At 31.5% G+C, this 22,265-nt stretch overlaps 1 protein-coding gene across 5 annotated transcripts in view; it reads left to right on the top strand.

Moving 5' to 3' along the window:
• The window catches only part of LOC106880693 (uncharacterized), a 550,491-nt gene that overhangs the window by 221,806 nt on the left and 306,420 nt on the right, over positions 1-22,265 (top strand). For 2 of the 5 annotated variants that reach the window (XM_052966172.2, XM_052966171.2), the window contains exons 2-3: positions 3,764-3,814; positions 14,693-14,743. The exons of 2 other annotated variants lie outside the window; for them this stretch is intronic. In XM_052966172.2, coding sequence (XP_052822132.1) covers positions 3,764-3,814; positions 14,693-14,743 — 102 coding nt within the window. The remainder of the gene's footprint in view (positions 1-3,763; positions 3,815-14,692; positions 14,744-22,265) is intronic. One more of the 5 variants, XM_052966174.2, reaches the window with a different exon arrangement.

Here is a 22,265-nt window from a genome sequence, read left to right as displayed (position 1 = left end):
TCATAGACAGAGAAGGACTTGTACCTCTAGAGACTAATAGTTTTGTCTACAGTAGCAAGAAAAATCTAGTGGGTTCTTTTGTTTCAAAACTTCCAACCCAAGGGAAATATTAGCTTACAGGAAAACATGTGTTGGATGGCAACAAAAAGAGCATCTGGCTATAGAAAATCTGCCTCAACAAATTCTTTCTGATCTATGCAAGCATGGAAAAGTGGTCATTAGAATGATGATGATGTAATATTGGAAATGTGGTGGTAATTGAAATCTTGCAAATATCAAGCCTTTAAATTTGGATACATAGATAATTAGAACCATTATGAAGAATGTAAACAAAATAAAGCTTCTGCCAAGGCAATCTCATTATTGTCAGTAAAGGTAACTTATTCAAACAATAAATATTTGGAAAAAAGGAAGATATATTTGCTGTATGGGTAGATGATGAAAAGAAATGCAACATGAACTTAAACTAAGTGATCATTACAATCATTTATATGATGAAGAAGATTATTTAAAAACATTCATAGCTAGCAGTGTTTGGTATGATAGATTCAAATGTGTGGCTTAACCTACACAGCATCTGCATTTCTGGAGACTCTTCAAATGCAGACATCCAAGCAACCAGGGTGTTTCCCCAAGGTTCTTAAGAATAGCATTGAATAAGGCAACTTCTCTCCCCAACTTATATTTAATGTAGAAAAAAAGAGAAGACATCATTTAGCTCTGCTACTTGGTGGTAATCTTTCAGTAGACTTTAATAATATCAAGGCCTAATATTGTGGCTTCATACTACCATTGTATTTTCAAGCAAACCAGCAACTCTGCTGGGGGCTTGTTGCTTGATTGTATGCTACATACCTTTGTTGTGCAGTTTGTTTTGCTTGATATCAACATTACCTGTGTCACTGGATACTAGTTCATTTGCAGCATTCATACCCAGTGATGATTGAAGCATCCCTGCCAGAAGCTTGGTTCATAGTAGAACTATTTAAAAAGGATGACAACTCAATAAACTTTGCAGATATGAGTTATAGAAGTGACTTTCTCTCAGTTTGTCATGTCTTCACTGAAACGGTATAAAATATCCAAAGTATATGAAAACATATGCTGCAGCATGTAACAGCATCCATGCTGACAGATCCATTGTGTGCTGACAAGCTTAGCTCCAATGGATATTCATATTTTCCTTCTTGTTTTGAGTACTGATGCACAGTAGCCTGAGCTATAAAGTGGTAGAGTTGCTACAGTATGGTGAAAAATTCTCTTCTAACCTTTATATTTCATATGCAGTCAATCTCAAACAGGTGAGTTGGTGTTACACAATATATGTTGACTGCAAATAAGACCTTGGCTTGCAGCTTCACTTGAACATCCATTTTTTCCTTTATTTTTTGCTCATCATCAAAGGGTCAGCATAACATTGGTAGCACATAACTGGGTCTCAACACCAGTAGATTTCAGCACTGTATAGATGAAGCTGCTAATTGTCAAATATATTCTTTGTGGATAGCATTGCCTGAAAACATAAACTACAAGTTATAACTATTCAGTTTCCAAAATGCTCTTCTTTCATCTTTTGATAATGCAAAAGAGTCTTAGACACTTGGACCATTTCTTTCTTTAATTACTGATACCATTATAGGAAGGAACTAATTTTCAAAATTATAGTGTAAATATTTTTCACTGACAATTAAGTTATATTTGATATCATGTCTATTATTTCTTGCATATTTCTTTGTACTTTTCACCATGTTCACATCTTCTTTGGGAAATATGTTGTGGTGAAGTTAATCATAAAATGAGGCCCATGTGAGTAGATGGTGCATGTATGCACAAATTTGCTTTGAATGGGCTTTGTTGATCATGTATTAGCACAGATGTATTCCTTTCTTAAAGATTTCTATTGCAGTCCTTCCTTTTAGAAGAAGCTATCTTTTCATCCATCGTGCAATTGTTGTGAATAAGTGTCAGCATCATAAAACATGGTCCTTTGTTTCTAATCTTCTATGAAAACATGTCCAACCATGATGGAATATTACCTCGCTTGTGAACATGTGTGGGTTGGCAACATGTAGGGCATTTGGCCATAGAAAATCTAAATGAATTCTGTCTGACCTATTGGCATGAAAAAGTGGAGGTTACAATCATGAGAAACAGAGAGAGAGAGAGAGGGAGAGAATCATAGTGTCGTAATCTAAGAATTGTAAAACAGATACTAGTATTTGTCACACACTGTACTAACATTATCTGATACAGAAGTCTATATTTGGTGTAGAATGTGAAGACATTATATCAAATGGTGATAGTTTACTTAAGTTTCACTTAGCAATTGCTCGCAGTTGTACAACAGCTACACACTCTTTAACAAACTCACCATCAGTGTATGGCTTCACTTTCTTTGTAGTTAACTTGCACATTTCATAACTTCTGTTAAGGAAATCTTTTTATTATGTCATTTGAAATAGAATGCTGTTTGCATAAAGTTTCTTTTAAAATTGATAGAAGTTTTTCCTATTCATTATGCTTGATCAAATTGTAGGCTTTGAAGATAGTAGTTTTTATAAACTACATCTGAATCTACAAATAATTCATACTATTTTTGATATAGTTTTATTAAAAATAATTATATGTCTATTTCTCATCAAAGAACTAAAGTCAGCAATTCATTTTCTCAGTTCTGTCATAGAAGGGATTTTATCTATGCGGTTTATAAACTCATTTAAAAATCTTTAAAAAAAAGCAAATGAACTACAAAATTTTATTTGGTTATCACAAATTTATTTATGCCTTATGGGCTATTGAAAGCAACTTATCTTTAATCAATGTTTTTCAACTGTCAATGTTATATGTATATATATTTGAAAACTTCGTTAGCAAGCTGTTTCAAACTTAAAATGAAGGTAAAATTTCACCTATGGGTAAAGGGTTTCCTAATCTTGACGTAAATAATTCAATTATTGGAGTAATAAAAATTAACTGATAGCACATGGCATAACAAAAGAAGAACAAATAAGGATAATTAAGAGCATAACTAAAACTGTTGAATATGTGAAATTTTTGGTTGTATGAATGGAATTTGTCTTAGATAATTTTTATGAGAGTATACATTTATATAATACAGTGATATGTTTTTGTGAGACTCAATCATTGGTCCAATTCCAATTTCTACTCAAAACTACCTAATTCATCTCACAAATGCCGTTATAAGGGTATGAGTGTCACATCATCTTGTTTTTCTGTTTATGTATGTAATTATATTAATTTAATAAAAACATCTACTTACTATTCATTATGGCCTTACACTCCACATTATTTTATGAGACCTATATATATATATATATATATATATATATATATATATATATATTATAAGGTTTTTAAACTTTTAAATTTTCATATAAAAGTTTAAAAACCTTATAATATAAATATAAACTGTGAGAACGACCCTTAAGGAATCTAGTTAATTATCTCCTAAGGTAAGTTCTTATGCTATATTAGTAACGGTTGCTACATCCTCTGGAAAAATATATATATATATATATATATCAATGTGTTCAATCCTCTGGGAAAGCCATCAGTGTCTCTCCTAATTTGTTTATTCATTCATATAAAAATGTTATTCATGGAAATCATGCAATATTTCAATAAATTAAAACAAGGAGCATGTAAGTTATATCTAACTTTTCATTCAAATGTAAATGTAGAATGTTTTGAAAAAAAGGTAAACGCTTCATAAATTTCATATTTTCTTTTTCATTTAATTTAGGTGTGCCATTATATAAAACAATATTTAAAACTGAATCTAATACAACAGAGGGTAAATCCAAACATTTCTACAAAGATATTCACGTTTTCACTTTCATTATGTGTATAAATTATTCACATATAGTCATAAATAAGAAATCACCTATTTTCACAAATCACTTTGAAATTTCTTGTCATCTAAATTATCTTTTTTTATCATTATTTTGTGAGAATTCATTCATCTGATATCACTAAAGAAATATAATGATGACTGTTTGTGTTGGTACTGTCTGTGATTCTTTAGATATATTTTTCCTGATGTTATCACTCAGTATATAGTATATCTACTGAAATAACTCACTTCACAATTTCAATGTTCACCATATTTAGTTATTTTGTATTTTTAGCATCAGTCATTGTAGTCTTATATCATTTGCCTAATTTTCGTTGTTCTTACTCATATACTGTATATATATATATATATATATATATATATATATATATATATATATATATATATAAGTTGAAAAAGCAAAAAGAATTTTATTATGGATAAAAACAAATATTTACATTTTCATTAAGATATGTTATGCTACTGGTTTCAATCATTTTGAACGACAATTTAGTTATGCTGAAATAAGAGAGAAAATGAATTGAAATAAATTAAATAAAGTTAATTTAGTTAATTTCATTTAATTTTACCTTTTATTTCAGCATGACTAAATCATCTTTTAAAGAGATCAAAGCCAGTAGCATATTTTGGTAAAAATGTAAATGCCCTTTCTTTTATCTACGATAAAGTTCTTAAAGCAATTTTTCTTTTTGTATTTTTTTGATATAACTGTAGTCATGTGAAACCTCTTAACTCTGTGTGTGTGTGTGTGTGTGTGTGTGTGTGTTTGTGTGTATGTTTGTATGTATTTATATATATATATATATGAATATCTTCAACGGTGTTGTTAGACATTTGTCTGTATGTCCATACATTATTAAATATATAATGCATATGTTTATGCATTATTAAATCTCAAAGTTTCTGAAATGAGTTATTGTTAAGACAATTATTATTTTTGAGACTATTTCCTCCATGTTTAAAGATGAAACAGTGTTTTACTATTTACATCTACAATGTTGATGTTAATATAAAGAAAAATGTTTCATCTCTTATAATGAGGTTAATTGTTGTAATAAAAACAATTGTATATGAATTGTGTTGAGACTTATTTCTTTTCTTTTGTGTCAGTGATTTACTCATTATACTAATTACATTTAAATTAAATAACCAATTTGTAAGAAGTTATGGATCATTTCATGTTATCTAATGTGACTTGAAGGATGAAAGATCAAGGAATCTCTATTGGTGCTAGTGATCTGGAAAGCATTGGGTTTGGTCCTACACCTTTTTCTAACAATTTCCATAAACAAGTATTTACAGAAAAGCAAATCTTACCTAAAACTGTGTTTATTATGCTAAGATAACTGATATACTAGCAACCACATAAAACTGTAGATGAAATAAATTGCTAAAGCAAAATATACTGATTATCATGATTATCAGTACACACACACACACACACACATTACACACTCACATACACACACACACATTACATACAAAGATGATATTACCAAACCAGAAGGGAAAGCATGTGCAGTAAGCATATATGATATTTCTTTCTCTGAAAATACTAAACCTTCTATTCTCTAGAACATGTGAATACGAAGAAAGAAAAACCAATTTTGTTGGTGACAAAGATCAAAAGTATATGAATGGAATGAAATATTGTTTGCAAAGAGATTGAGAATCTATCATAGAGTTATGACACTTTGCTATTTCTAAGAAAGCCCACATTCAGTACTTTGCCAAATCCACATCAAAGAGATTGAACTTCCTTTATGTAGTCAGAAGATACTGATCCATAATACAACCTACTGTATATTATTTCATTGATAAATACAGCCCCATATAATTTTCTGGCATACCTTGAACTGTCAACAAAACATATCAAATCAAATTCAATGGGAACCATTGCAAATTCTCGTTTTCTCTCCTCTGTGAATATCTTAATGTATAGATTTATATTTATTTGTGGTGAGTAAATCAATTATCAAGAACTGTTTCCAATTTCTCATTTCTATTTACTTGTGTCTTCTCTGCATCTACTTTTCTTTGGTTAAGATTATAGCAGCTCATCTGAGCTGGTGTTCTCTATACTTTCTCTATCATAAGATGTTACTCGTATCCATATCTATTAATTCTCAATGTCTATGTATGGTTATATTTCTAAGAATCCATTCATAGTTGGATTTATCTGAAAGACTTCTGCTTACACATTTGCATAAACAAATTGACCTCCAATTATTTATATTCAGTGATATGCTATATATACCCATACTTTGTAACTCAAAAGGTTTCAGTAATCTTCAGGATCTTTCATTGAGCAAATCTTTGATCAAAGGTATTCAAGTGATGACTGTCCATTTTATTTTAACCCCTAAGAATTTACTCTGGCCTACATTATCCATTATCCATCATGTCCGTTCTTTAAGACTGTTGGGTGGGGTGTAAGGGATCATATACATGCACTTTCACTGATTCATTGCCCCTCATTTTGTGCGTTTTATTGGGATTTCAGCAGTATAATTTTTCCACATGTTATAAGTTTCCTTCTTTGGTCCTTCATGCTCTTCGTTACATTTGCCATTAATGTTAACTGAATACGTAATGCTACAATTTTAGATCTACTCCATCATTCTAATGAGACAACATTTTTCAGTGAAAATTACAAAATATACTACATAGAAAGCAACAATGAAATAATCAATATAGCAGATTGACTAAATTCTAATAAATATTTTCTAAATTCTGTAAAAGATCAAATACTTCTGATTTGGATTATGAAATAGTTCTGATGATGCTACTTTTCACTCAATAATTACAAAAACTACTAAAATACAAAGTTTTTTTTGTGCATTGATGATAAAAATCAAGACAAATTAACATGCTAGCCTAGTCAATATAAAACATAGAAAAAGCTATTTTTTATTAAAAGATATATAAAGTTGCTTTCTGTTAGTGCATTAATAATTCTGTATTTTTGCTTGTGATATCACATTTAAATTGCAGAATTTTAACTTGAAGTGCTTAGAAGTGAATTTGCATTAAAAAACTACAGAAAATAGACATTGGAACATTACATAATAAATATCTTAACAGCAACACTAGATCATTAATAAGAAACTTCATGACCATGTATGTATAGGTGTATGTACATAAACATATGTGCATGTTATGTATATATGTGCGTGTTATATATATACATACATATATAAATTTATATGCACATATATATTTGTGTGTGTTTGTGTGTATATATATTATATATATTTATATGTATGTATATGTAAATATATATATAAATATATATATATATATTTATATATATATATATATATATATATATATATATATATATATATATATATATATATATATGTATGTATGTATGTATGTATGTATGTATGTATGTATGTATGTATGTATGTATGCATGCATGCATGTATGTATGTATACATGGTGCAGAGATTATATTGTCATCTAAATTACGCAAAAATGAAAGTAACACTGACATCTCATTTTAAAAGATATATTTACCAAAATTACATAAAAATATCTTGAAATACTAAAGAGTAAATTTCTTCAATAAAATCGCCATTGGCCTCAACCATAGCCTCCAAACGATTTCGGAATCTCCTGCAACTCTTTTGGATGATCTCTTTATTTAAGTTGGTGAATGCTGTCATAATCCTTGCCTTCAGTTCATCTTCAGTGTTACAAGAAGTTTTGTTGGTCTCCCACTCCACTATACTCCACACATGATAATTAAGGTGGTTGCAGTCTGGAGAGTTAGGTGGCCAGATGTTAGGGGTGGTGTGGTTGCAGAAATTGTCTCAAAGCCATGACTGGGTTCTCCTGCTTTTGTGGTATGGTGCAGAGTCCTGTTGCCAGACATAGGGTCTTCCAGCAGCCACCTTCTTGACCCAGGGCAGCACTACCTCCTCCAGGCGCTTGATGTAGGCCTCTGTGTTGAACCTGAGGCTGTGTGAGAAGATGAATGGAGGTATAACATTGCCATCACTAGTGATCACTCCAAACACCATGATGTTAACTGGATGTTTGATTTTTATCACTCTCAGTACATTTCCTCAGATTGACAACCAAACACCCTGAAATATTCATATTGGAGCTTCCAGCATGAATGTCAAGAGGTACAGCATATCGTCTCCAAATTTCTGGCAGTGTGAATTGTATCATGATGCTGTTTTTCTCACTGATGGTGCCCAACTGGCCCTACTATACTGTGTAGTCAACAAGACAAAAAACAAGCAGTGCACATGTGCGAAATTAAGAATATAAAATGGTGACAATTTACCAACCGCACCTTGTGTGTATATATATATATATATATATATATATATATATATATATATGCATACACATACACATGCACACACCACACACACATATATGCATATACATATATACATATATATGTATGTATATATATATATATATATATATATATATATAAGACAAGAAGGTAGAATGTAAAGGCTTTAATCAGAACCACAACAATTATTTCTGTGCCTTAGTAACAGTTGTCAGTTGTTGGTTCATATATTATACATATTATTATAAGAGGTGGCATCAAAAAGTTTCCAGACTAGTTCTGTAGCACATTAACGGGTGGCAGCATATAGTTATGTGTGCAGTGAGAGCTGGCAGTGACCATCAGGAGGCAGTAAGCTGAGTGACACTGCTGTTTTTACTTTGCAAGTGGTGAAATTTGTGTTTTTGTGATCACATATATGTTGTAGTCTGTGATTTTGTCATGGACAGAAACAAAGAGCCAGACCATCAATTGAGAGTTCTACTGTGACATTTTGAAACATTTGAGGGAGGACATTCTGTGAAAGCTACCGGATCTGTGGAGTGTGAGGAATTAGATTTGTCATGATTACAATGCCCCCTGTCACCAAGCTCTCATTACTCATCAGTTCCTTGTTTCTTTACTGCTCACAAGGGGCTACACAGAGGGGGAAAACAAGGACAAACAGATTAAATCGATTATATCGACCCCAGTGCATAACTGGTACTTATTTACTCGACCCCGAAAGGATGAAAGGCAAAGTCGACCTTGGCGGAATTTGAGCTCAGAACATAGCGGCAGACGAAATACCATTAAGCATTTCGCCCAGTGTGCTAGCGTTTCTGCCAGCTTGCCACCCTCACTCATCAGTTTCTTGCCAAATATAACCTGGTATCACTTCTGGACTCACCTTATTCACCAGATTTAGCACCTGCAAACTTCTATCTCCTCCCCAAGATGAAAAAGCAGCTCAAAGGTCACTGTTTTAACACTGTTGTTGAAATCCAGAGCAAATTGCAGAAGGTCCTTGACTTTCTTAAGGAAAACAACTTGCAGGCTGGATTCTAAAAGTGGCAGGAATGCTAGGACCAGTGTAGTGTTGTGCAAGGTGACTATTTCAAAGGAGATAATTTTAAAACCTAGGTAAATAGATTATTTTTTATTAAACATAACTAGTCTAAAAACCTTTTGATACCATCTTGTATAAATAGTATATAAATATGATCCAGCATTAGTTGTGTTCTTGCATGTCATCAGGTGAGTACACAGCTATTGCTGGATCATATTTATATAATATTTAAATTATTGCAATATTTTGTTTTGTTTCAGAGAAAGGTTATAATTTTATTCGCTTTGATGACTACAGGTTGCACTACTCTCTCTTTTACTCTTTTACTTGTTTCAGTCATTTGACTGTGGCCATGCTGGAGCACTGCCTTTAATCAAGCAAATCGACCCCAGGACTTATTCTTTGTAAGCCTAGTACTTATTCTATTGGTCCCTTTTACCGAACCGCTAAGTTACGGGAGCGTAAACTCACCAGCATCAGTTGTCAAGCGATGTTGGGGGGACAAACACAGACACACAAACATATACACACACACATATATATATACATATATACGACGGGCTTCTTTCAGTTTCTGTCAACCAACTCCACTCACAAGGCTTTGGTCGGCCCTAGGCTATAGTAGAAGACACTTGCCCACGGTGCCCTGCAGTGGGACTGAACCTGGAACCATGTGGTTGGTAAGCAAGCTACTTACCACACAGCCACTCCTACTCCTATAAAAATAAGCATTCCCATGCCGGGAATCGAACCTGAGCCGCCTGGGTGAAAGCCAGGAATCCTAACCACTAGACCACATGGGAGTACTAATAATTTCGCACTAATAATTTCCATTTACATGTTTAGCAGTAGGATTGCCATCAGTCCATCAAAATACTCTGTCAAACCAGAAGTTCACCAATATGTTTCTTTACTACTACTGTCTTTATTTTGTATGTTTTCTACATCCATTGTATGACATTCTTAACTTACCTCTGGATTTTGTTATTCTTTTACTTCTTCTATGTTTCTATTTTTCTACTTGAGTGTAATGCCAACAAGCTGGAATATTGTAAAATTTGCTATAAATTCAGTGCACCAAACTTCCACAAAGTCTTATGTACACATTCATCATCATTCTTTTAATGACACTGTAAACCACTCCATTACGTTGATGTTTGAATGTTCATGCTGCTTCATTCTGACATGTTTCTGGGTGTTATCCAGAACATGAGCTATAATGTGGGAGGTTGGTACATCAGATGTATTCAGACAGAGTTGCCACACAGTTTGTCAGTTCTAAGATTATAGTAGTATTAACAGAGCAATAGAAGAAGAAAATAGATCAATAGATTTATAAAGTTGTGAATGAGTTTACCTACTTCATAGAATATACTTCTTTTATTGTTTTCTTGTTGTAACTTGTTCTTTGAATTTTTCATAGAACTGAAATGATTACTAACAGTTTTTAGTATGAAATTAATGGCATGTACAATCATATTTCAAATTTGTGTGTAGTCTCTTATGATCTGTTCAGATTCTATTTTATGAAAGTTTTTCTTGAGGTAATATTATGAAAAATAATTGGTTTGCTCTGCCATGTTTTAAACATGTTGAGCAAACATTCCAGAAATCGTTTTTATACAAATATTTGTGAACGCTTATTAGAACACATTATAATATCAGCTTGTTAACATCAGAATTATAGAATATTATTTTCCATTTACAAAAATGTTTCACACATTTTACGCTAACAAAGCTTTGCCAACAATTGTGATGTAACAGTATTTCATATCCATTTAGTGAAGGTGTTGGGTTCCACAGACATTTCTGTAATCAATAATTTTACTGAGATGCATTCCAAGTTACAAATTACATAAATATATGAATCTCTGAAGATTTCACCCACCTTTTTTATGATAGGCTTGCACAGAGACCAGGAAAAAAACTAGCAAATAATGAAATCAGTAGTTATACATAACTCACCTCCATCATACTTTCTGTGTGATTAAACCTGACATTTCTATGAAATAGATCACCAGACGCTGACTGAGAATAGCATTGAAATATAACTTATTTAGAAAACGTGGATCAGGACAGATATCTAACACACCTAATATATAAATTCAACTGCCACTAATTAAAAAATAATCTTAAAAGGTTAAATGATGTCAAAAATATTATAATTAACCTCTCACAAGAACTTGAAGTATGTCTTACAATTGTGAAAAATTTCATCCTTTGTATGCTATACTCATCACTAACTACACTCAAAAGTAAAGAATCAATTTTGCTTTTTAAAAACCAAAAGGAAAGAAAAGAAAATTATTTAAAACTCAGTAGGAAAGCATTTAAAGCTTTGATTATTTTATTCATTTTTGTTTTAGCTGTTTTATTTTGAGAATGATCTTTCCAAACATTTCACATTTCCTATCAATGGCAAATGTAAAAAAAAAAACAAATTAGTAATTATTGACTTCAGATATTTGAACAAGGACTTAATTTTTTTAGGAAAGGAGTATTGGTAATTCTTTCATTGAAATTGGAAGGAAGAAAAGCAAAGACAACTCTAGCAGGATTGAAATCTGAATGTGAAAGGCTATATCTAAATTCTGTGAGGCATTTAGTCTGGTATACAACTACATCTGTCTCTCCACCACTCTATAAAGTAATATCATCAATAATTTCATTCATGAATGCCGTCATAACTTCTATTCCACAAAGTTCAACATAATGGATTTTCTATTTAAAAAAACAGATTTAATCAATTATTGAAAACATTATAAAAATTTGAATGTCTGTATTTCTTATAAAGTAAAGAAAATCCTGGAGATATATTAAAACAAATACATAACCTTTAGCCAGTGTTTAATATGTTGATCAGTCAATTGTTTATTAGTTCATTGAAAATGAAGATAAAAAAAGAAAAGGAAATTCAACACATCGGAAGAGAATATTCATATTAAATATAATGTTATTGTTTCATAATATCTTTGAATAATTGTGTTTATATTGATATCAAGATTATTGTTATATGTACATTTATAACAATATTATCTTCATAGAAAGCCACCAGAGTAGCTCTACAGTTTGGTTCTGTATTTGACAAATAATTTTCTATTGCATTCATGAAATTATTTTTATCTTTACTTTGTAACAGTAAACAATAGATACAGTAAAAATGCATAGAAATAATATTTCAAAAATATGGAACTCATTTCTGATGGCTGTGAGGAAGTTTCAGTCAAAACAAATCAAACAATTTTTCTTTTTATTGGCATATAGCATAGTTTTATAAACTCTCAATTTGTATTACACAGTTGGGAATTACTCAGACTATTTTATGGCTTGGTTACAGAACAGTAATTGCACAGAAACGGCTTTACAACTGATATCACATTTTCCCTCTTGTCCTGTAAATATAACTTTGTGAAGTTTAACCATTTGAAGAGCTGACAAAGCTTAGATAAGCTTGAGAGAAAATGTTTACATACTTCAGGAACCAACTCATGCTAGCATTTAAAAATAGAATATGTTTAATACTGTATTATGCATTAAATTGATATTAACCTTGTGTGGATATTTTGTGTTAAACCTAGATTTGGGGATTTTCATATTTTGAAACAATTCCTCTATCATTTTGTTTATTTTATTTTGGGTTATTAGAAAACTAGCACTGGCACCTAGTAATTCCAGTGTATTGTGTAAAAGTTACATACTAGTGTGGAAATTACATACGTGTGTGTGAGTGTTAATGTATGTCTGGGTGTGTGTTTACACACACACAAACACCCACACATACATTCACACTCATAGACATGCATAGACATTTGTAAGTAAATAGTTGACAGTACCTCTAAACTAGGAAAATCATTATTTTATGATTTGGCATGAATCCAGGCAAAGTGTTTTTTTTAGAAATAATGAAAATTAACAACGGATTAATTATAGAGATTGGTTTCTAAATAACAAACCAGTATATATGAATATGATATTAATCTTTAAACCATTAACAATGTATCTTTAAAGGGAGTGATCAACATTATATCTCTATTATGAAGTTTTGTAGATTGTCACTCAAGAAAAGGAGTCTTTCTAGGTGTTTGTTTTTGTTTCAGTTCCTACACCCATATATATATATATCATCATCATCATCATCATCGTTTAATGTCCGCTTTCCATGCTAGCATGGGTTGGACGATTTGTCTGAGGACTGGCGAACCAGATGGCTGCACCAGGCTCCAATCTGATCTGGCAGAGTTTCTACAGCTGGATGTATATATATATATATATATATATATATATATATATATATATATACATACAGATATAGGAAGATGGTTGGATAACAAGCTGTTAGAAGCTCTCTTAAGATATATTATTTGTCATGTAATGATTAACATTACATTCATATATATTAGTTTGTTATTAAGTATTGCTGTTAATCTGTAATCTTTTCTTACACTGTATGATTGAAACCATGGAGAAAATATTCTGTGTTTACTCAGTCTCAGAGCACCATTACAATAGAATGTTATCATTGTCTAGACTTCAAAATGTAAATCTTGGATTTACAAACAAAATGTATAAATTTTTAATGAAATAAGAATATTCTATGTTATTTTTCTACTGCATCTTATGCTGAAAATGGATTAAACTGAATACCATCACACTTTTGTTTTTCATGTTTTGCAATATCTGAGATAATCTTGACACTTGTAACTATAGTTATAATTTTTCTACTTAATGGTGTGATCAAGAATTATACAAGCCATGAGATTGGCTATCATATCTTCTGTTTGAAATCTATAGAACTTTATTTTTCTGTAATAAATTTTCAACATATTTTAAAATGTTATAACTCATTTTGTTGCCCTTATCATGACAGAGCACTACATTTATATATATAATTTTTTTACACCTGTATAGAAACGTTATTTAATCCCAACCTCTGTATATTTATGTTTTGATGCATAGAGTTAATTGTGTTTGTCTTTATAAGTTAATAGGAATAGAAGATTTACTTCAATCTATTACATGCACAGATTTAAGTTCAGTCATGGATTCCATGCTATTAAACTATTTTTAAATGTTTACTTGGTTGCATTTTGCTTAGAATTATTAAAGCTTTTGAAGTATAATGAAATTAAACCATCTACTCAGCTACAACAATTACTCACCGCCTTTGATTTTTAAATTTTCAGATAAACACAAAAGTGAAGTGAATATATTTTATTAGTTATTTCTGATTTTTTTTTTCTTCAATGTCAGAGACTGAAATTTTATCCTCTTTTGCCATTGAAACGTGTTTAATTGAAATGTTGTTCATATTTTAGTCTCTAAATATAAGCTAAGAAATCTTAATTGATACTTGAAATAAATTTAATTTTTCATTTTTATGTATAGTTAAAATATTTCAAAAAAAACTTTTTCCATTTTGATTATGAGTATCATATTTTCTCTTCCTGTTTAGATATGGCACAAAATGAAACAATATTTAATAATGACTTTAAGAACACAGAGGGTAACTCAGAACATTTCTATAATGTTATTCACAACCATCACGCTAGTTATGTTTATAAATGAATTATTCACATACATTCATAAATATGAAATCACCTATTTTCACAAATCACTGTCAAATCACTCTCTAAAACTTCCTCTATTCATGCCTCAATTTTATCTATTGAAATTCCAACTATTAAATTATGTCTTTACTATACTTCAAAATTTGAATGACTTTGGTTGAATATTGGAACAACATGCCAACTTCGTGTGCTTTTAATAACTATGTTATGCTTGATGTTTTGAATATCTATTTTTGTTAAGTTACCATCACTCAATAAATTTTTCACGTATAAACATACTTCACAATCAAAATTGTATTTAACTTTACTAAACACTTTTGTTTTCCCTGTCTCTGTTCACAAGATTATTCCATATTCAGTTTATTGTAATATTTTTTGTTCATTATTTTCTATTCATAATGATTTCCCCACATCTTTAAATTTAATGATTCTATCTTCCAGTTTTCTCTCCCTTTCCAATTGCTATTTTTGATATGCAGTCTGGTAAAAAGACCATTTCTAATTAACATATTATGCTCATGTTATGGATAAAATGTAAAATATAAAAGTAATTCTTAAGAAAGATTAGTTAATACCATGCAGGAAAATACAAATTAAATTCTAACTCATAATATATAAACAAAACAATAACTGCAATATACTTCTATTAAGAATGGAATGATAGGCATTGTTTATTTCAACAAGGGCTGCTGTCAGTTTAGTTTCTCGTGGTTTTGGGTATTTTTCGTGATCTTTATTACACTGAGCATTTGAAATCCGTTGGTATGGCTCTTATTTATTCCTTCTTCCAACGTTGTTTGCAGGATGAAAATTATGTAATACTTGTTGAATAGTAATTCATGCTACACAGCGCTTGTTCAGGTGACACATTCAAGGTTTTTTTTTTTTATAGACAAGATGGATGGATATAGTATTTTCCCTATCTGCTTGTCAAGTTGTCCTCCTTTTTTCATGGCTTTTGCAACAAATTTTTTTTTACCTTCTTGTCGTTCTTCATGAAATCTTAAACCCATTAATTTGTATTTTAGCTGGCAGTTATCTTTCATAATACAATGTAACTTTGTCCGAATGACGGGCAAAATTTTACAAGTTTCCAGTCAGTGAATGTCATAGTTGTAGATTGCTTGGTTCTAAGCTTAGCATAGAAGAATGCTAAAATGCAAAGCAAGAGACCACAGTTTTGGTAAAATGGGTTAGATTTACTATAAGATAGTTTGGTTAGCAAAAATCTAACATATCTATTCTAAGATCAAATCTTATTTTGCTTCTCATTTATCTTTTCCTCAGTTCTATTTGTTCTTCTCCCTTTCTGCAATATTTTTGTTTTTGTTTTTTTTTTCCTATTGTTTTTTTATGTTTTACTTTTCAATATAGAAAAGTTCCTCAGATCTTATATATGCTATATATGTGTCTGTGTATTTCTATATAAATGAGTACGAATGTATTATCAGTATATGCATACTCTAGTTCAAGCTAAAATAGATGTTATTTAGTAGTATGTAAAATTAATTTCTACATTCACAACAAATCTTAGGTAGATTAAATTGTAACAACATTCATCATAAAGATGTGCATTGATTAGGATAATATATTGTAGATCAGATTCATATCACCAACATATTAGTACTATGAATAAAAAATATATATGAAATAAGGGCTTTCATTGGTTGGGTTGCATGTGAAGACCTGGGCAATGTTTTTTTTTTTGTGCATAGAATACTGGAAGCTACTCATGCATAGCAAGTCTCTCCTATCCACACCAGTGATGTTGTTCAAGGAAAAAGGTTATTGCTTTTGGGCCACAGTTTAGCAGTAATGTTATTACAGGCATTGTTCATTGAACACAAAGAACTGGAATAAATACTGCAAGGCATCTCATCCAATGCTCTAATAGTTCTGCCAATCTACCACCCTGAATTGGTGAATTTTGTTTCATTAACTCTAAAAGGAAGAAATGCAAAGTTGACATTGACTGCAAAATGTCAAAATAAAATGCCATTATGCATTTTATCCATCTCTCTAATAACTCAGCCAATTTGCTGCCTTCATAGTACCATGGACTAATTGTGAAGTAGACAACTAAGGTTCTATTGTAAAAACAATATGGTGATGATGGTAGTCTTTTGTAGTCCAAGAAGCACAGTCATGCAATTTCTTGCTGAACAACCTGAACGAATGAGTTGTTTATAATGCTCAAATGTATTTACTGTACATTAGCTGACTTCCTCCATCAAATCAACATTGACTGATCAGGTGCATGGTGTACCACATGTCAGGTGCCAAAGTGATTGCAAAGCAATGTGGAATGAATGAGCTCACTCCAAAAAAAATAGCATAACCTGGTCCACGTATTGAAACCCTCATCTTGCAACTATGAGAGTAGCACCCAAACCACTAAGCTATGTACCTTCACATGAAAAATATAAAATTGTCCATTATCACTTTTACTTCAATAAAAATCTTTCCTCCTCTAAATTGAAATTGCATTGCAAGAAATATTATTCTGAGTTATTATTCCCCTCTTATGAAATTTAAGGTAATCTACCTCTGCACAAAGTTCATCATAAGTTTTAAACAAACTTTTGATATGATTCCTTAATTCCTGATGTTTGATAGTCATTTAGTATCATCAATAATTTGTGTTATCAAACATGTAAGAATTGTTTTGACCAACCTGAGAGCCATGAGGATATATACTGAGTCATCTCATAAATAATGAAGTTTTTTCAATTGCATGAACTAAAAATCAGAGGGAGACAGGATAAACTACTTGCATCAACTTGCTATTAAGGCAGGTAGTAATTTTACCTTGTACTTATTCTTAGTGCAAATTTTGAAGAGTGCAGTTCGATTTTAACAATTATTTTTTCAAAGCTATAATGGAAATGACAAAGGAGCATATTTGGCATATTTTGTATTATGAGTTCAATAAAGGCAACAACGCAACAGAAAGTGCGCAAAATATTAATGCAGTATATGAGGATCAGACAGTAAACATAAACCAGTGTCAATGGTGATTCCAGAAATTCTGAGCTGGAAACTACAGCCTAGAAGATGAGCCTCATCCTGGAAGATATGTAGATCTTAATGAAGACACTCTGCAAGATCTGTTGATCTTGATGAAGACATCCTGTGAACCCTGGTGGAACAAAATCCCATTGTGACTGTTGAGGAACTAGCAGGAAGCTTGGATTTGGTCATTCAACCATTCATCGATACCTGTGTGCCATCGAAAAAGTCAGCAAATTGAGTCAATGGGTTCTTCACAAACTTTCCAATTCTAATCATACACAGAGAGTGAATGTGTGCTCTTCTTTGTTATCATGTCTCATGAATGAACTTTTTTTTGGCCCAAATAGTGACTGGTGACGAGAAATGGGTTCTCTATAAAAATGTCAAGTGCCTAAGACAGTGGGGTAGGGAAAGGAAAAACACTAGCAACTCAGGTTAAAGAAGGTATTTAACCATGTAAGGTGTTGTTATCTGTTTGGTGGGATGTGAAAGGTTTAGTTTACTTAGAATTTTTAAACCCAAACCAAATGATAACAAAGGGGGATACTGCAAGCAGCTTGAGCAGCTTAAGTCAGCACTAGAAGAAAAACAACCATCTTTGGTTTCAAGATGAAAGGTGTTCTTCCATCAGGATAATGCTCAGCCACATACAGCAAAGATGACATTCCAAAGGCTGGAGCAGTTTGAATGGGAAACGATGCCCCCACCCATCAGATTTGCCGGACATTGCCCCATCTGATTATCATTTATTCTGCAGTCTTCAAAATCATTCAGATGGAAAAAATATGAATTTTGCAGATGAGGTGAGGATAGTACTGAAGGAGTATTTTTCATCATGGACAAGTGAAGTTTGGATGAAGGGGGCCTTACAAGTCTACCAGATAGATGGAAGAACATTGTAGAAAATGAAGGAGAGTATATTTTAGAATAAAAAAGAACTTTGTTTATTTTAATTTTGAAAAATAAAAGAAGTATAAATGACTGCATTATTTATGGGATGACCTAATATATATAAAAGTTTATTTTAAATTCTGGATTCAAATGCTAGCAAGTTAAATAATGTAAGAATTGTCTATATTAAGTTTGATTGCAAATTAAATGTATATAACCTACAAAACTGGTAACCAAACAAAATTACATGACACACTATAGAACAAGGCAGGGTGAGAATTACTTCCAGAATAATATATCATGCAATTTCTTTTGAAAACTAATTGCAAAATCTACATCACAAACTATTTTATTCCAGATACTGGATAATATGCAAGCATTATGGCATATTTGTATACATGCGTATGTATGTGTGTGTTTGTATGAGTGTATGTATGTGTGTGTGTAGCCACATATGAGGATGGTTCTAGCCGTATGAAAAGTATTTAGGCTTTTGGGTACTCAACCCACATTTTCTATATAGAGGTTATAAAACTAAAGTAATTTGTGAGTAAATCTTAGAACTACTTACTTTTTGCAATAAATGTGGTGTATTTCTTTGCAGTTTACTGTCTCACTTCACAGTGAAACTCGAATTGTAATACGTAACAGATTTAAAGATAAATATACTATCTGGAGCCATTCATTGTCTCCATCAAATCCTTCTTATTAATGATCTTTGAATTGAATTATAAATCATAAGTCTTAAACTATTCAGAGTATGTATGTCACCAGTGAAGTTTGGAATTGAGATTCTTTAACTACCATTCCAATGTTCTTTATTAAATTTTAGCTCTCAGCAACCATGTTCCTTCACAATACAGCATTTACTAAATGTAAGGATTCATTATTGATGCCAAATGTAATAATTTATTTGCTGTAGAATGCATTTTCAAATATAATCTATATTATGTACAATGACTCTGAAATTAAGGTGCTGCACCAGTAGGCCATAAGTTCATATTTTACCATTAGAGTTATTGTGTCGTGTATCTGAGCTGGAGATATAGCTCTGTTTGCTCCAGTTTGCTTGACTGAACAAAAAACAGGCTCCACTTTTTATTTAATGGTTGAGTGGTTAGTTATAAAAAGGGCAACCAGTTGTACAGAGGATAACTCCAACAAATAAATCATTCATTCATCTAATTAATCATAAGAAATAACTTTTTTAGCAATGTCCTTAACTCTTCTGACACAAAATTCCCAGAGACTGTTTCTAGTTTTGTGATACAAACCCTTTCATTTTAAAGTGTTCAGATTTAAATTAAAACATTCCATCATAATCTTGTGAAAGAAACTGTCTTTAAGTTATGTTTTGAACATTATTGTTGTAATGAAAAAGCTAGTTATTTTAATAAATCCATATAGATTCTTGGTTGTTTCCAAAATTATTAAAGAAAAATTGGCATATTTCAGCAAAATTATGCTAAGGAAATTGATACATTCATGTGGTGTCATAATTTAATGTTATGTAAATTTTAGTTGAACTATACTTGCTTTTACATTCTTTTAATGTGTGTGTGTGTTTGTGTGTGTAAGGTGGCGAGCTGGCAGAAATGTTTGCACATCATGCAAAATGTTTAGCAATATTTCATCCATCTTTACGTTCTGAGTTTGAATTCCACCAAGGTTGACTTTGCCTTTCATCTTTTCGGGGTCAATAAATTAGATACCAGTTGCATACTGGGGTCGATCTAATTGACTGGCCACCCCTCCTCCAAAATTTCGAGCCTTGTGCCTAGAGTAGAAAAGGATGTGTGTGTGTGTGTGTGTGTGCATTTCATTGACTATCCTTTATCTTTCTCATAACAAAACCAACAGAAACCTTAATTGCTATCTGCACATTCCAGTACATTCATCCATAGTTGATTTCACTGTGGTTAGTTTGTTAACATTTTATTATCTAGCATTCATTTCGAATTTTTCTATTGATATTCATTCAGTCATTTTAGTTTTCTTTGTTGTTAAAATTATCCTCAACTTGTTACCATCTTTTGTGGATTGCTTAGTTTCTGAAAACACACCAAACATGTGTTCAGATGATGCCAGAGAATTTGAAATCCCCTCAAATCCATCCACTGTATTGATCTTTATATCATCAGTATTTAAATTTTTAGTGCAAGTGATTTTTTAACCAATCAAATAATTCCTGAAGTTGTAAACCACATTCATGACAGGTTACAGATACAGATTTAAGCTTAATGAACTGCTGCCTCTTGATATCAGGAAGAATGAAATTTCCGAAAATGTTGATGAGCTGTAAAGTAACAACAGTGTTTTAGAAATTGATGTTGGAGATGGTGCTAATCACCCTCATTGTCCAGATGATCTGAATCCCAAGGATATTTTTGAAATGGCAGTGGTGAATAACTTGAACTATCCACGCTTGATGTTCATAAATTATTTTCATCTTACAGTCACAAATATGGTGTTTGTTAAAACTGGTTTCATCAATGCCATTGTATATAGTATGTGTTTGCCTTCAGTGAAAAGTGGAGAAAGTTGTGAGTGAAATAAAGAGTCCTTTGTAAAAACAAAGTGTTCATATATTGGGAATATTTTGTGTAACCAGCCACTACTTTGTTAAGGTTTTCCTGTATCTTCTTAATAGCTTTTTATTCATATGATTTTGTCTCAAACAAGGTTTGTAAAAGAAGGTATGGAAGGTCTTGAATGAGGGTACTAAGCCAGAAAGTTCGTCAGAGCCATGGCTTTAACATCCATATAGAAAAGATACAATGAAGATATATATTTCTTTTTTTTTTCAAAAATGTGAGCCAAGGAGCCCAAGCTAGTAGAAAGAAGTGACCCACCATGTTCAGAACTGGATACTGAACTTGATCAAGTAATTAAGATACAAAGAGGAAACACCAGTTGAAAGATGACAGCATCATTCATTGCAAAGTTGAATGGTGGCCTTATAGAGATGTAAGATATTCTCGGGTGTAAAGCATTTGTGAGCACAGAGGAGGGATTGTGGTGGAGGCTATTTGACAACTCTCACTTGAAAGTTGGGGAACTGTGGAACCAGATGTTTTTTCTTTTTTTTTTTTTTTTTTTTTGATACTAAAAGACTCTAAGATCATTGTTGCTACATTCCACTGATAAGTTCAATACTGATTGTCAGTGTCATGAAATAATAGTTTTTCACATTTTGGAAAACTCTCTCCTCTTTTTTTCTCTGCTACTTCATCAATCTTGCCATCTTTTATCATTTTTGTTTCCCTACTTCACACTTTCTTTCTTTGTCTCATCATTCTGATCTCATCTCTAATTTTCTTCCAGTATTTTTTGCAATTCCCCACACACACACATATATATATACATAGACAGACAAATGTCTACGTGTGTGTGTGTACACATATAGACACATGTGAATATGTGTGTGCACATGTAGACATGTAAATACATATGTACAAAACAACTGATTACCAAAAGAAGAGCAAAATATATAGTGTTTAGTTGAACCTGAAAACACTGCAAGGTGTTATTTAGAGTTTCCTGTTTGATGACTGA

This window comes from Octopus bimaculoides, chromosome 3 (assembly GCF_046866305.1).
Source record: "Octopus bimaculoides isolate indiv1 chromosome 3, ASM4686630v1, whole genome shotgun sequence".
NCBI lineage: Eukaryota > Metazoa > Mollusca > Cephalopoda > Octopoda > Octopodidae > Octopus > Octopus bimaculoides.
Note: the sequence above shows the minus strand (reverse complement) of the source record. Positions and strands in the feature narration are given on the sequence as shown.